Genomic DNA, 17,641 nt, shown 5'->3' with positions numbered 1-17,641 from the left:
AATAATCAGTTCAACCCCTATTCTACAAGTATTGGAGGCTGTGTGAAACCAAATGTGACATTTTGCTTGTAAATATCTGCTTGTTCCGAATTTGATACCAGACGTTGGGACAGGGGCAACAAAAGACTGTGAAAGTTCAGGAACGCTCCAAAAAACACCTGTTGAATGATCTCAACAGGTAAATGGTTCACTGGTAACATGTGATAGTATCTTGATTGGAGTATGAAAGGGCTCAGTCGTTCACAAGCAAGGACTAGGCCAGGTTCGCCTCACCAACTAGGAGAGTAGGTGAAAAAAAAAGTCTGTAAAGCTCCACAATAAGAGAAAAGAAACTTGACCTTCAGAGGAAGATTTGACAAGTGTTCCTGTGGGTGGTGGAGGATTTGGGCGAGCTCACCTGTGGGCATTCAACCTAAGCAGACGTCAGCTGCGTTTGTGTAATTACTCTCACAGCAGTTCTGCACTGCAGGTTTAAACTACTTGAATGTGAAACAACAATGAAGCCTTAGGACTTCCATTTGAAGGCAGTGTAACCGGACCTTGAATGATTTGTGGGTAAATCCCTCGAAAAAAACAGCCTTCAGTTGTCTACCACAATGATGTCGGTCATCGCATTTTCATTCCCAGGCTTTGTAAGCAGAGCTACAATTCGTGCTGTGTTCTGTGGACTCACCCAGCGTCTGTCCGGCCAACACCCTGCCGTTCTCCCCGATCACGGCCCCCCTGGCGTGCCTTTCACTGGCGTACTGGACGAAAGCGTAACCCTTGTGCACGGAGCAGCCCAGCACCCGGCCATACTTGGAGAAGATGCTCTCCACGTCCGACTTCTTCACCACCGCCGTGTTCAGGTTGCCGATAAACACCCTGGAGTTGATGGACTTGGGATCTGTCTTGTTGGTCACGTTACTGGTCTGGACCTTCAGCAGCGACATGCTGGAGATACGGGCGGAGGAGGCAGCTGACAAATGGATGGATCGGGAGGGTGAGATGCAGAGAGACGGGGATCTGAGGAGAATAAAAGAAAACAGAACGCTGGGTTTTAGTCACAGCGGAGAGATAATGGAGGACAGCTGCAACCCACCACCTCACGGACTGAAACAATTGAGACTTGTGTGAATGGCTGAAGAAAAATATCCAAACTTTATTGAACAAACAAGTGTTCATTCATTCTCTACACAAGCAGCAAGGCCATGGTGCCTCAACAGAAGTCGTGCTTTTGTTAGAAAAGAACAGAGTCGTGCATAATTCTTGTAAAGTTCACTCAGTTCATAGAGTCTGTTAAATAAAAGGCTTTTGTACGCTAAGCTAAAAAGGTAATGCTACATGTCAACAAATTATATTATTATGATACTCAAACTGAAGGTCTAAGGACAGAGGAATGTCGTTCATTGTACAGAACGTTAAGTCCACTGAGGCGATGTGATTGTGATTTTGGGCTGTATATAAAATAAACCCACAACACCTATAAAGCAGAGTAAAGGATGATGCTGATTCTCGTAATTTAGGCAGTTGTTTGCCTGTGAAAATTGTCTTTTTTCCTCTGCGTGCGGCTACACGGCCCTCCAACAGGCTGAAACCAACTAACAAAATAAATATGTGATTGTACAGCGGAGTGGCCTTGTGGGTGTTGGAACATTGATTCATTTTTTTTAATTAATGTGCAATCAAATAATGTGTAGACACGATCCTGTAGTTAAAACAACACAGTTAATTAAAGCGGTACCAGTTAATCCGCCCACCATTCCAAACCCTCCGTAATCAGCTGCATTATCACTTTGCAGAGCTCCACATGCACACATGAAGCTGATCATCTGCAGGAAAAATACTGTCAGTGGCTCCCAACCACACGCTGCAAAGATCAGAGTCTATGAAGCAAGTAAAAACAGACGATTCTCATCAGAAAAACAACCACATCAGCCACCCATATGTACGTTTCTTATCAAGCAGGGACCCCTAGTGGTCGTCATTATTGTTACAGCGGCAAAGGAGGAAGTAGTAGTTCTTGAAGTGAAGTAATGTCATGTACATTGTGTAACTATTGCCTATTATGGCTATTTTAAGTCAAAGCACGATGTTTTCCTGAACCTAACCAAAGTGCGAGTGTGCAATGACGGTCTGGTGCGTCTGTCGCTGGTTCGCTCATGTTGTTTTGGGGGTGGCGGGCGGCACTACCTGGACAAGTAGGGACATCAAAATAGAGTTCAAGTCATTTTGTTATTTCGAAACACAGACGTAAACAGAATCATTGATTCACAAATGAACTGCAGTCCGTTTGGACCTGGAGCTCTGAAGCGATAACAGTCACAGATTTCACAGACCACATTAGCTTCACTTACTTTATAATGTAAAAATAAAAAAATCAAAATCAAAGAGCAGCTTGAACAAATCATTTTTTTGCATATTGCTCATAAGCACTAACACTTTTTAAACAAAGATTTGTGAAAGAAGAGGAACCAATGAATTCTTGAACTAAGTTACAATCAGCACTGAAAGACAGATACACAATACACCTCATAACTGAAGCACCATCTTCACCTCCACTCATCACAACATTGAGCTTTTAGTCTGAATAGGGATTTCTCACAAAGCAGTCATTATCAGTATTGAACGGGAAAGAACATCTCAAGTCAAATCCAAATATCTCTTTGCATCGAGGCAAAACAAGAAAACCAACAACAGCCGACAAGTTTGCTCTGATCCGCTGAGTTGCAGCAGACCAAACGACTGCTGCTTCATCACATGAGACGAGCTCAATCGATCACAGAGACGGAGATTTGAAAACCAAATGTGGTTTTATCCTCGTCCACGCTGTGCCTGTTCCCTCCATCCGTAAAACTAACGAACACAAGCTGAGAGGACGGGAAGGAGAAGGAAAAGATGGAGGAGAGGAGTGAAGGGAAAGAGGATGTGGAGCACCGGCAGGAAATGAAAACTTAATTTAATTTACTTTAAAAATGTATTAACACAATTAATTAAATTATGGTAACAAAGGTTATATTACTCATTAAATGACTTCCATACCCTTAAGTCACAGTTTGAGATTTCACAGAGTGAATAAATATTGAATGACGCTCACATTATCGGTTCCCGACCATTTAACTTGTGATCTCTCTCCTAAAGTAACGTTTTATCTGCTTGGATCACACGTTCTGATCCTCACGCTGACATCGGCTGTAAACCGAAGATTGGCTTTACTGTCAGAGAAGTTAATTGTTGAAATGTGTGCATTTACATTTCCTTTTTAAAAATAACTTTAACCCTCGAAATACATCTTAATTAGGCCGAGACCTTTGTTACATGAGAAATGTAGTGTGCACCAACATGTTGCAGAGACCAAAAGCAAATGACTCACTGATTTACTGTGCTGACACTGGTGGAGTGGAAAGGTGCCAGTCTATGAGACGTTGAATCATCATGCTGTATTGAAAAAGACTTGAAAGTAGCTACTGTTAAACTGTTTACTGAGGTGATAAATCAATTGCAGGTTTAAGGCCCTTTGCGTTGGCTATGAAGAACTCTGACAGAAGGTTTCGAACCTCTCTGAGGTGATAAAAAGCTTTTTTCTCTTGTGCTGCTCAATGTGAATACCTCTGTTCTCAGGGCCAAAGCTAACAGTCGTGGTAATAATGTGAGCTCTGGCTGCTACATAACACAGGATGCACATTCAGTGGGTAGAGCCTGGAGCAGGATTGACCACAGTGCTCCCGGACATGGCGGGCAGAGTCCAGTGATCTCAAGCGAGAAACATAATGCACAGATGAAGACCCGAGGCTCGACTCTCAGACCTTCACAGCACTTCACTGTAAATCTCCAGACGGTTTCTGTCTCACTTGAAAACACATTTCATCACCGATTCGTTTCCTACTCGGATATAAACCTGGCATTTACAGAAAAGGCTGAGAGAGACTCGTGTAAATGAGTGAATGACTCATCTGAACTACATGAGCGTACAGTAGTGGGAGTGAAGTCTGACGGATGAGTCAGCGGAGCGCAGATGGGAACAGACTCCCGATTTGTTGTTCTGTCAACAATGTCGCAAAACAGAGAGACGTCAGGAGACACACAGCAGCTCCTGAGTGGTACAGCAGAGACGTCGCTGTTAGAGAAAGTTAACAGTTTCTGGGCACACGCATTACGCACACACACACACACACACACACACACACAGATTTTCACTTGCTTTTGCTTTTTGATCTGGAAAATTTGGGCACAATAACAAGTAAATTAGGTTCAAAATAAGCAGACTGGTTGGAAGACGTCTTCTAATGATACATCCAGATGTAGCGGCCGGTGTCTCCTACAAATGCTACATTTTTTTGTTTTTTAACTGTTACTTTTTCGGCTTTATTACTGAAGCAAATACCTATAACAGAAATACATACAGACTTTGAGAAGATAATTGCTTACGACATCTTTCCAACGTCCAACCTGACCAGCCGTAACACCTCCGAGAGGCAGAGAGTCAGGATGAGAGCCATACTAATCCAGTTTGGACTAGCGCAGATTAGCTTGGGCTACTAATGTCTGGTCGCAGGAAAACAACAAATGGGACTCAACACCACAACATCTCGAATCAAGCTGTCGTACTCGACAAGTGGACCGTGACCCGAGCCGACGGAGCGCAGGACTACAGCGAGGACGAGGAGAAGTGGACTTACGTCATCGATGCTTGAAGGCCAGATCCAGTCAGAAGATGTGAATTAAACATTGGCAAGTCTAATTTTAGTAAGCACATGTTAGCATGTTACTGCCCCCTGTCAGTCAGTGGAAGAGTGTGAAACCAATGGCAGGTGTGCTTATATTACCTCACCCACATGAGTGTGCGTGCACGGGCGTTGTTGTGCATGTGCATGACATAAACCAAACTGGGACTAACTCACAGGAAAACATCAGAGTACACAGTAAGACATCCTCAAAGCGAACCTTTAACCAAGAGGGAGTAACCTGAATTACACGGAGGGCGACACTTCCTTAGTCACAGCTAATTGCTTTAGCAAAGTCCTTGAAAATTATTATAACACTGGAAAATTAGACCTCGAGCTGAAAAGAAAAACTGCATCAGCCGTATCAAGAAGAGGTTTAAAGAGCACTCGGTTTTATTTTATTCTGTTTTAAGCCTCAGTTTCATTAAGTCACAGGAGAATTTCTGTTCCTCACAATTTCTCTGACCCTTTTTTTACTAAGCAACTCTGAAACTGACATAAAATTAAACTCAAGCAAAAGCACTTACATAACCACTGTAACATCACAGCACATCTCCCCGCGGCTGAAGGAGAGAGTCTACAGAAACTACGACCAAAGCATACTAAAAAAAAGAAGCGAATCAAATATTGTACGCGGTTTGAAAATCATCAAAAAAACTCTCTGAATACAAGTGAATCGTGCAGGTTTGAATCCATAAAAAATACATTTAATACCAAACAAAAGTAAAGTCCTCATTAAAATTAAAGCAATGCAACAAATGCAGGGATCTGCAGGGCGCTGTAGTGGCGTGTCTTCGTGCACGGGGAGCAATGTTACATTTGAACCAAACACAGAGTTTTGCCAAAAAGTCAAAATTGTGCTCCTGTGTAAAATATCATTTAATTCAAACTGTAGCGCAAGTTTTCCTCTTCATTTGAACTGCGGTACACTAACCAGCCCAAACTATGAAAAACAAACCCAGAACCCAGAACAGGGAGTGGGTGGACAAGTGTCTGTTCACAGTCCGTCTCTCTCTCTGTCTCATTAGAAATATCCAGCAGTGAGTCTCGAATCCAGGAGGGAAGAAATGTTTATGATTCAGCACAGACTGCTGACTGTATGTGTGTGTGTGTGTGTGTGTGTGTGTGTGTGCGTGTGTGTGTGTGTGTGCGTGCGCGTGTCTCGCAGGAAAGAAGAGCTTCTTGCTTTCAGACCTGCAGAGTTAAAAGGTTGAAAAGTCAAGTTAAAGAAACTTTCTGTGTGTGTGTGTGTGTGTGTGTGTGTGTGTGTGTGTGTGTGTGTGTGTGTGTGTGTGTGTGTGTGTGTGTGTGTGAGTGTCTGTGTGTGTGTGTGTGTGTGTGTGTGTGATTTGATGATCTCTGGGCCTTTCCTACGTGACCTTCCCGGTGACAGAGTCATCTTAAACCTAATTGGTCAAACTCTAATGAATCAAATTGAGCTGTGCCCCGAGGGACCTGTGTTTGAGTGTGTGTGTGTGTGTGTGTGTGTGTGTGCACATTTACCAGACAACAGCAGAAGAGTGTTGATCCAGCAAATCCAATATATGTGTGTTAGTGTGTGTGTGCAGGGGTGAGTGAGAGTGAGTAAAGGTTTGTATGTGTTTTCCAATTTCTTTGTCTCTGTGTGCAGCAGACAGGCTTTTACCAGGAGAAGGAAAAAAAGGCTTACATGGTGCAGAAATCATGCGCGCACACACACACACACACACACACACACACACACACACACACACACACACACACACACAGGAAGTTGCTGACTGGACTTGTCTTGTTTCTGCACCATGTTCTCACTCCCAACAACACACATACAGCAGCTTTGGTCAGCGGCCCAGCCCTTCAAAGTCTGTATGCCGCTGTACTTCCTCCTCTAGCCACAGTTCTGCACGTGCACGACTTCGCAGTCAACATACGTCATTTGCAGCATCCAACTGGACTTTCAAAATAAAATAAAGCTTGCCTGACAAACATTTTACACATTATGACATACTACGACTTCTGGACTGTTATTAACGTTGTCACAGTTTGTCAGGTTTAGGCACACACACTACTTGGTTTGGATGCTTTGGGTTAAATTAACTACACTACTTACTGCTTCTACTGCTACTGCAGTAAATGCTGATGGCACAATGTAATGGATGTAGAATAATGGACACTGGTTCCCTATAAACCATCACTATAAAATTATTCTGGCACTGGGGAAAAGGAAGGTCAACTGGCGATCCATTCCTATTAAAGACTGAATGATTGAAGAAACTCCTGTTTTGTTCTGTGTTTCTGTTATTTGTGACACCGAGGAAAATGGAAACGTGTCTCTGTGCCGACAGTAATACCACTCAAAAAGATGGGTGGCTAGAGGGGAAAGTTATACGTTGCCACTTTAAGTAGTCTACGTTGGTTACCATACTTCGGAAACGTAATTTAACAAAAAAATTGTCACATAAGGGGTTCGATCCTCGCTCCCCTGGAGGAAAAACCTGGGTATGACCCATCCACCCCTTGACTCGGACTTTTCTTGCTCGATATACTACACTGCACTAGAGGCTCGCTTACAGAAATGACTCCAGAGGGGAACCTGCAGCGTCAAACCTTGACGTGTGCAGCCGATGACTAGGCTGCGAACGGGCTGGTCGTTCATGTATAGCTGCAAGCTCTGCTGGCTGCTCTGTGTGCGTGGTTGCGTTTGCTAACCCTGCATATACTAGTGGAAATCTCAGTTTCTGCTGTACAGTATATAAAGCTCTTTACATTAGCGTAAGAGGTGATACAAAGAGACTCAGTATGACTCATGCTATTGATCGAGCTTTAGACCAAGATGAGTGCTACATGTTACTGAAAAGCAATTTTCCATAGAAATCCGCCTTCGGTGTGAACAGAGGAACACTTCCTGTGGCTCTGCACTCACAGAGAGAGCGTACCCAGTGATGTCATGCTCTGTAAGCAAATTAGCTGTAAAAGCTTCCTCCTTTAGGGGTTTTATGGTTTGATGATACATGCATACATTAGCATAAAGAGGGATAAAGCTTGTAAGCCCCTGTAAATGAATCAGAGCGCTGACTTTGTGGTTTTAATGTAAATTCTGGCTTTTAAACCCAAACGAGCTTCACACCATGGTCGTATTTTTATCTTCAGTTGCCATCGACAGTTTCCCAGAACATCTCTCAATGCTGTGTTCTTTAAAAACAAACTACGTGTAGGAGGATATTTAAAGATAACTCATTACGTACAATATGAAATGAAATGAGGGCATTGACCTCTGCAGTAATGTATCAAGTGGAAAGATAAGCATCCAAAAATAGTTAGTAATTATTATTATTATTAGGCTTTAATTATCATACATCAATTAAACATAAACCAGCTTCGACAGCAGTATTTTAAAGTGATCTTAAAGGAGTTATTGATAACATTCATTCCACCTCCCCCCTTCCACTGCATTGCTAACGTTAGCCAACAAGTGTTAGCTAATTACTAACTTTACTTCACTAACATTAAAGACATTCTTACATTTTTTTCCCACAAACTGGCAACTACCACGACTGTTGATCGCTGACGAAACAGAAACCACGTGATACCAATGGCGTTATACCATCAGCTGACAAACCTTGAGAGAAGCTGGAACCAGCTGACACAGAGATAAACAAATAAATCATTATGGACCGACAAAATGTTTAAAATTACTGACTCACAATCGTAATTATATATTCAGCACCTTTCTACAAGCTCTGTAGATGTATTACTTTAAATTGTGCATTTATAATTTAGAACTTTAAATAAATAAATATATAAAGCTCAAAATACCTATAAATATATCTATAAAGGAAGGGAAAATACTTTTGGGATAAAATATTACAGAGTAAATGCAAAACAAAAAACACTGAAACAAACCTACACATGCAATTAATCACTTTAAGTCAGAATAAGGACATAGATCTATTTTGACTTTGTATCTAATCTATTGTCATTATTTAAATGAAAATATAATTAACTGATGAAGACAGTTTAGTGACTGTATCTGTAGAGAAAAGCAGTAACTGCTGCATTTTATCTTTGAGAGAATATGTGCAAAGACCCAAATTTTAACACTGGTTGGCCTTAAAACTCTGATGCAGTGTCCTGACCCGCCGCCCTGTGCCCAGATAAAAACCAATCAGCTGAAGTGCCCTTGAGCAAATCACTAAAAAACCCTGCCAGTTGAAGTTGACCTTCTGAACTTCGGTGAAGTTGACCCAAATCACGCTGCAGATAGATGTTGAACCCTCTTACTCCCTGTGTGTGTGTGTGTGTGTGTGTTTAAGATTAGCATTCAGATAAAGCTCTCCAGGTTCAACGACTCACATTCATTAACATCTCTACCTTCTGAGTCCTTCTGAGTGGAGATCTCACAGCAGCTTCATGGACCGGCTTTACACTCAAATGAGCTTTACTTCCTGAACTTAAACTGCACACACACACACGCCCGTCTGCAGGCAGCCTCTGTCTGTGACTCTGTGTATGTAGGATTAGCAATTAAAGCTCAAACCAAAAAGGGACTGTGGTGTGATTATACAGATTATACAAATGCAGACGATGCATGTGCAAAATCACACTGCAACGCATGTGAACGTCGTGGCAGAGCTGACACAGAGATCATTAAAGTCAGAGATTATGGCAGCGAACTGATCTCATCACTGAGTCAGTCATTATTTTGTTTTTGGCAGATTTGAAAATAAAGAAACAGTAATATTTTTGCCATTATAGCGTTTTAATTTCAAACCTTTCAGAAACTAATCTGAATCCACACTGAGCTCTTTAATTCGGCATCACAATTAAGCTTCACGTTCGGTGTCAAATTAGCACTTCGAAACGTTTAAACTAATGAATTGCAGAACCTGCTGACAGATCTCTACTAATTTAATTCAGCATAAGACAAAATGATCGCAGGAGTTAGCTGATGCTGACAGTAATCCAGGCACGTTCCCCAAATATTATTTTACCATTTTGTTCTGTTGCTGCAGCACAAAGACAAAGTAAAACATCCTCCAAATGAATTCAGCTCCGAGTCAACGTACTGTAGGTGAATATTCATCCCAATCACCAGAATAAATGTTGACAAAGTAACTTTCTGTTAAAACTTTCTGTTTCTTTATTTTGCAAGATTTCTTTTGGTTAAAATTTAAATTTCTGTGCTCATGGTTTGGCTGGGTTTAGGCATAAAAACCACTTGATGTTTTGGCTTAAAATACCTGTTTCGGTCACCGGAAACACGTCTGGTGAGGTCCTGTGCACGGCTGACTGCAGCCGTGTCTTGGGCGACCAATACCGGGTGAATTTGTCGCCACAAACATGGATGCAGATGGCCGATATCCGGTAAAAATCTGGCTTTCGTCACCAAAAAGCACGGCTGGAAATTGTCCTGAGGTGTCCTAAAAATATCCAGTGGTTTTGACCATTACAAATGTTGAAAGACAGCCGTCACTGTCTCGCCTCCAACTCCACCAGCGCCTCAACGTGAAAGTCAGGTCCAACAGTCAAATGTCAACACTGTAACAATCTTTCTCTAATTCAAAGCGTGTCAGTTGCCTCAGCTCAGGGTCAGAAGTGTGGGTGAGGCGGCCGGGCCTCCGGAGGCACCTGCCTGGGGCTTGAGCCGTGCACTGTGCACATGATACGACACATTTTCTTGACATGTCAATACAGTACATAGCCTACGACACGTACATATTTGAATGTGTCAGCGGTTTGCACAAACATTACCTCCCAACATCTTAGCCAAGTGACTGGGCGGGAACATTACACAGATTATGAAGAACATACTGCAGCAACTCATCAGAAAAGACCGGAAAACTTCACCTCCTTTCTGCTGTAAGTGAAATGCAAAATGAAAATAGGCTCTTGTCTTCAGATTGTGTTACTGAGCAGTAACGCTACATGAATTCAGCCTTTGTAAGATCAGGTTTTTTACTGTAAGACAAACCTCTCCACGGCTCATAACCGAGCATATGGTGTGCTATTTTACATTTGTTCAGAGGAGAGACGAGGCTGTAGACGGTCAGCCTACACTCTCCTGCTCTCTGTTTGCTCCCTGTGTGGCTGCATCGCTCTGCTTCAGTTCTGTTAAACATGAGCGCACTAAAGCGATATCTGTATCTTTGACATGCTGCCTGCTACATACAGCACACTCATGAAGCAGAGTTTATGATTTTTAAAAGGGACATTTCTTTGGACTTGAAGACGATTTTTTTTTATCATGTTTTCAGGTTGTCTGTCCAGCTGATATCTCAGAAAAGGGAAGAGATTTTTAGGGAATTTCTTCAGGAACTCACTACTTCACACTTACACTGTAACTAGCAGTATTAATTCCTGTTGTGTTCATGTGATCTTTATATTTGATCTCCTTTTCATGTCTACATCTCATTAATATTTTTTTCTCTTTCAGTCTTTCCAGCTTTAAGCTAATCTTGGAGGGCATTCAGTGCATTTCACAGCACATTGTACAGTTCGCTCTGTGGATGTGACAAATAAAGATCCTTGAACCTTCAGCCTCGTAGCCATTTACAACCCAGGCTGACTGCAACCACCGTTTTTCACAAAGTGCAACATTTTACAGCCATAGTGCATGATGAAGGGAGATGGATACATACATACATATATGAGGAGCCAATGGGAAGTGGGAAGTCGAAACCATCTCCATCCGTGATCATGGCGACCAAAACAGGTATGTTCAGCTAAACCATGATGTTTTACAAACCCTGTCCAAGAGTTTTTTGTGCCTTGACCTAATCAGAGCATGAGCACAGCGTTCTAGAAATAGAAAATCGAACCTAAACAAATGTAAAGTTGCAAAATAAAGAAACATCCAGTTGTAACTTTTCTGTGGTTTTACTCTGGCGATTGGATTGTTGTCGAGACAGCAACTGGACCTCATATGTCACGTTTATAGATACTGTGACCAAATACTGATCATGTGCATCAGTATCATGCTGTAAGAAGAGGAGGGCTGCTGTCAGGAGGATGTTGGTGAGCTGAGAGGCTCAGCAGGGACACGATTATGTGAAGTACATCATAAAAAAGTTGTGTTTTTCAGCCTGGAAGACAAGAAGTGACTCCTCCCTCAGCGAGACAAGGTCATTTCACCACAGAGGAGCCGGCAGGGACAAACACTTCATAATAATAAATAGAACAGATGAGACAGAAGCAGCTTTGGGATTAGAGTCACTTACGTGAACTTAGCTTGCGAAACAAGGCGGTAATACAGCGACAGAACCAAATCATTGTGGGCCCACAGTCAATATTCCCACAGCCAATAACGATGATGTTGTATCACCGAGAATCAGATTCATTCACATACAGCGCTGACCTTTTAAAAACTGTAAGATAGCTTCTACATCCTTAGGGGGTGAGTTTCACTTTCTCTGTAAAGGGAGAGCTGGACTGACCTGATGATAATAAAAAAAAACACTAGAGAACAAGTGGCAGACAATCAGAAAACCATTGAAAACATGAGTAAAGGCCCGAAAATGACAAGTGATCTACAAGAATCAGAAACACAGAAACAAAAAAGGTACGTTTACTTCCTGCAGACTCACTTTAGCAGTAGCAGTTAGCAGTTACTCCGGTGATAAGCTTGTTTGGTTTAAAGTGCACCTTTAATGCTGAATGTAGATGTGCAGGCGTGCGTGTTAACGAGCCCTTCTGTATCAGGGAGTAAAGACTGCGGTGCAGTGCTTTGGACGTGGTTAACGATCGACAAACTGCAGTCGGACCCTGCCAGCCAGCAGCGTGTCGAGCCGGAGCAGCAGCTCTCGTCTGGACGCGCCCCGCTCAGTGTCGCGCGTGAAAAGGAAGACGTGTAACATTTTTGCCCATTCAGAGCGGCAGCACAGAGGAGGACTGATCCGAACTGCCAAGAAACATGGCCCTGTTCAACACCCCGCTCAGTCGACACTGTGTGCGAGCCAGTGAGAGAGAGAGAGAGAGAGAGAGAGAGAGCGATGGGAAGAAAGAGGGAGGGAGTCAATGTGTTTGGCAGAGATAACAAGACAGACCTGGACGAATGTGGTACAACAAGGAAACAAATTTCTTCGCCAAGGAAATGAGAAATGAGGGAGAGAGAGACTAATTTAGAGTCACGGCGCAATTTGTTTTCAGTTGTTGTCATGGTGTTAGTGTGTAATGTTGAATATTTGACCTTCAATTAGAGTCACACACACTCAGACACACACACACACACATATCTTTCAAACAGTTTGTTTCCAGGTCCAGCATGACAAAGCTCCCGTGCAACAATGACAGATCTATTAACAATGTTTGTTATGGAAGAATCTGATCCGCACTGAGCCCCGACACCTTCCAACACCACGAGGATGAACTGAGAGCCAAACCTTATTACCTGATATCAGTGTGAGAGCTCACTGAGGCTGCATTCACACCGCACCGGGCGTTAGATGATTAGCACACGGTTGTGCAGCAGTGTGGGAAGGTGATCTGATATTGTTGTGTTGGTGTTGCTCCTAGGACTATCATAGCAACTGACTAATGACGTTTTTTAGTAAAAAAGGCTGCTGTACACACATAGGAGAAATTCCTGTAAGTAACACGTGGTTAATGTTTGGAAAGGGTCTATTTTAACTCAAACAGAAGTCTGAAGCAGACTTCGTCACTCTCTGGTAAGTTCAAATGGAGGTCCAGGAGCAACATCGATTATGACGTTTTGGGAGCAACACCGTCGTGAGTTTCACGGTGTGACACAACAACGTAATTGTCGTCAGTTGCAGTAATGGTGCTGGAGCTGTATTAATTATGATGCTCAAGGAACAACACCATCATGATGATATCAGATAAACTGCAGGAGCACACAGGTGGAGGACTACCACTGTTCGGTTCATGAACTCCACCTGGATGCTGCTCAGTTTACGGCTCCTGGCTTGGGAGCAACAAGATTTCTTCTTCAACACTCACAACATATTTGCAGTAATCTGTATTTTCTCCTCCCCTGCTGGTGCAATGTCCTTGGCAGCACAAAGATGTTTGAGGCACAAAGCAACATAATAGGCTGTTATAATACAATATAGCATAATACGATTTTTAGGGCCCGAGCAGGGAACCTGCGAGGTCCCTATTGTTTTTGTATTGATTATTCTTTTTCTTTTTTTTTTTGTTATTTGTTTTCCTTCCTCCCAAATGATCGCATTTTTCACTGCCTGAACATCACTAAACTTAGAATATACGTCACACCTGGCGAAACATTTTAGTATCTTTTGTCGTTGTGAATTTCCACCGCTAGGTGGCGCTATAATCAAGGAAAGTGCGTTTTTCGTTTACGTTTTACATCTCTAAAGATTTTTTATTAATTTTTATATGTAAATATTAGCATGTTAGCTCAATAGCTTCCAGGTCATGTGACCAATTGACTCAAAATCATGTTGGGATCATGTAACTACACTGGCTGCATGAGATACGCCTCTTGTTTTTACATTTTACATCTCTAAATATTTTTTATTAATTTTTATAAATTTTTATATGTAGATATTAGCATGCTAGCTCAATAGCTTCCAGGTCATGTGATCAATTGACTCAAAATCATGTTGGGATTATGTAACTACACTGGCTGCATGAGATACACCTCTTGTTTTTACGTTTTACCTCTGTTAATATTTTTTATTAATTTTTATTATTTTTTATTAATTTTTTTTACTGACGCTTTGGGTTGGACACCAACCCAAAGCGTCAGTATTTGACGATCTGAGGATGAGACTCAACAATCAGCTCCAGGAGGTTAACGTTTTGTTGCTTTAACTTTAAACTCGACACTAAACCGAAGTCTCAACCTTCAAACAGCCTCTTAAAAGCACCTGGAAACGATGTCATAGTTTCACTGAAAAACGCTGATAAAATCACAGATCTCGGTGCGATTGTGTGGAGATGGAGCGACTACACATCCCTCTCTCTGAAAGCATCGGCTCAAGGACAACACGTGTGTGAAATAATGCATATATTCATGCCGCGCATTAAACTTTCACACACTGACACACGGCGCTCCTTTTGTTGCTACTTGAAATTCTTTTAAACCCTCATTTCCACTCTGATCCATTCGTGTTGCCCAAGACCCTCAGACACACACACACACACACACACGCACAAACATGGCTTGAGGTAACAGCTGTAGCAAAAGGATAAACTCAGATCCATGAAACGCACACAGACACACACACACTCAGCTTTCTTGGCTCGATGCATAACTGAAGAGCCGAGCTGGAAGCCCTGGAGCAAGGCTGCAGGCTGGGCTGGCACACACACACACATGCACACACAAACACACACACACACACACACACACACCCGACACACATGACAGCCCCTCACAACACACTCAAATCCACATGGAAAAATTCACCAACAAACAAACACATACAGACGTCACACACATCAAGACTCTGACTCAAGGAACTGGAGATGATAAGACACACACACACACACACACACACACACTATGGCCTGGTTTGGGTCATGATGACAAATAAGCCCTCTTAACTAGCACAACTGCTTTGTGTGTGTGTGTGTGTGTGTGTGTGAGAGAGAGAGAGACACATTTTTTATTAATATGATTTTAATAGGATAGATCAGAAGAGATGCTCTTCTAGTGTGACCAATCTGTTTTTCTTTTGGGTTTAACTTTATCAATACATCGTCAAAAAAACACGTACTCTCACGTTACTTTTTAAAAATTCAATTCAGGGAAATTAAAACAAAACAAAACCTCATCTTGTGGCTGCTTCACGACATCTGAAGCCCTTTTCTCTCTGTCTCTACTCGTCTTTGTCCACATCTTTTGGTCTGATTTTTTCTGCCCTCTCCTCACCATCACCATCACCATCACCATCACCTCGTCCTTCCCTCGCTCTCTCAGAATGAACCGGCTGAGTGCCACTTCACGTCCCCGCAGCCTACGAGTCCTCTTCGTCTATTATCACTGAGATTTGGTGAACTGAGCAGAGAAATGTGGCTTAAGAGTCCAGAGAGAGAGGGGGGGGGGGGGACGTGAGACCATCTATCCATCCGTCCATCCATCCATCCATCTGTTACTATAGTAACAACTTGTAGTTAGCATGCGTCTCTATAGAAACGTGTCCGAGTGAGTGAGATCAATCCGCCATACATACAAAGTGTATTCAAGACTCGTCCTCATGCTAAAACCATGTAAAGGTCTTTGACCTCAGCGATCCATACGAGGACTTTCGACTCTTATGAACGCGGTTCTGCTCGAAGGAAACCAAAGTTTACTGTCTGTGTGTGATGGTCTCCACTGACACTGACCTCTGACCCCTCCGTCTTCACTTATATTGCATTAATGTAAGTTTTTAGTCACCAGACACTTTTATTTTTGCACATTTAAAATATCGATATGTACTGTGACCTTTCACAATCCAGGTCAAAAGATTTGCACTACTGCGTAAACCCGGACATTCTCCAGTCGTGTGTTATTGTCCATCTGTATTTTTCATCTCTATTTATATTTTTTAGTTTTGTTTGTTGTTTTTGCACCTACAGACCGCAGCAAACTCATTCTGATTATTTTCCATATACAGTAAATTTAAATAAACTAGTCTGCCTCCATGCACACATTATCTATCTATATAATGCAAGAGTGTGGGGCTGACTGATTGTTTGTGAGGTGCATCCCTAATCGTGATTCCTCTCGTCTGTTCTGCCGCTCCTGTGCCGGCAAGTCTTAGACATTGTCCGTGACAGCAGCGTGGATAGTTGGGTTAAGAGCGTAACGCCAATCCGACTGCCAGAATAAATGTTAACTAAGTATGATCCTGCAAAACCACAAATAAGCTCAAGCTGTACATTTCTTCATGTTGCATCCTTATGTTTGTTTAGGTTCAGTTTTCTTGGTTAGTGTTAGGAAAACATCATGGTTTGGCTTAAAAATACCAGTTTTGGTCGCCACAAATAACGGCTGGAAATATTCCCAAAGCGTCCTTAAAAATATCCAGTGACTCGGCCGTTTGGCGCCTTGTAGGCTGTAACAATGCCACCTCCATCCACTCCGATTCCTGATGTGTCAGCTACTAAGCGTATAATGGGAGCGTGATGTTGCCACGTTTGGTACAAATGTCAACCTTGGACGTATCTGCGGTCTCTCATTCCCTCTGCAATAACAACCCTGAACAATATAAAAGAGATGCTGCACGTGAAAAGGTTTGTATCTGTCGCTGTTGGAACGTAGGACCGTTCATCTGGTGCTGAAATCTGCATTATTTCAACTATGATTCTTTCCTTCCTCAAAGACTAACCAGAACAGTTTTACTGTGTCTTCTCTGCAGTCCGACCCTCCTTTACTTGGCTTTTACAAACTCATTTCCTGATATTAAAGGAGAAATCCACCTGAACACCACTCTAACGCAGGAGGAAATGTGCCTGTCATTTTCTGGGTCCATTTTGTTGTTGGTGATTTGTGTCCTTGAGGCAAAAGTGGGCACAAAAAGTACATTACAGCCTTTCATCACAGAATAACTGCTGGACGGCTTTGAACATCACAGAGCGATGATGTACATTTAACAATGTAAAAGCAGCTTCAGGCTTTACTTTAAAACATGAATCTTATTTCAATAATTCCTTTTACTACAGGCCGTCCTTTGACTGATGTTGGTCCTTTATCCCACGTACAGCTTCTCTAAAACAAACACACAATTTTCTGCCAGTGCAATGACACAAATATGACTCAGAATACAATCCTTTCATTTTGATGCTTCAGTCATTTATCTGCTGCTCTTTGCAGGAAGGTTTTCCAGCAAGGTCACTGTTCGAATTACTTTTAATCTGACAACAAGTAAAGAAGTGCTGCAAATTCAGACGGCGACTCGGAGGTCAGACAAACATAATAACAACAGGAAGGTCGCCTGGATCCCAAGAGCACCAGGATGACGGTGAAAACAGTGACCGGCTGATCGATT

General features: G+C 42.4%; 1 protein-coding gene across 2 annotated transcripts in view; it reads right to left on the bottom strand.

The window, feature by feature from the left end:
- raly (RALY heterogeneous nuclear ribonucleoprotein) overlaps positions 1-17,641 on the bottom strand; it is a 112,120-nt gene that overhangs the window by 41,717 nt on the left and 52,762 nt on the right. For both annotated transcript variants that reach the window (XM_084349521.1, XM_084349522.1), the window contains exon 2: positions 674-1,005. In XM_084349521.1, coding sequence (XP_084205647.1) covers positions 674-932 — 259 coding nt within the window. In that variant the 5' untranslated portion in view covers positions 933-1,005. The remainder of the gene's footprint in view (positions 1-673; positions 1,006-17,641) is intronic.

This window comes from Pagrus pagrus (genome assembly GCF_965226575.1).
Source record: "Pagrus pagrus genome assembly, chromosome: 3".
Lineage (NCBI taxonomy): Eukaryota > Metazoa > Chordata > Actinopteri > Spariformes > Sparidae > Pagrus > Pagrus pagrus.
Note: the sequence above shows the minus strand (reverse complement) of the source record. Positions and strands in the feature narration are given on the sequence as shown.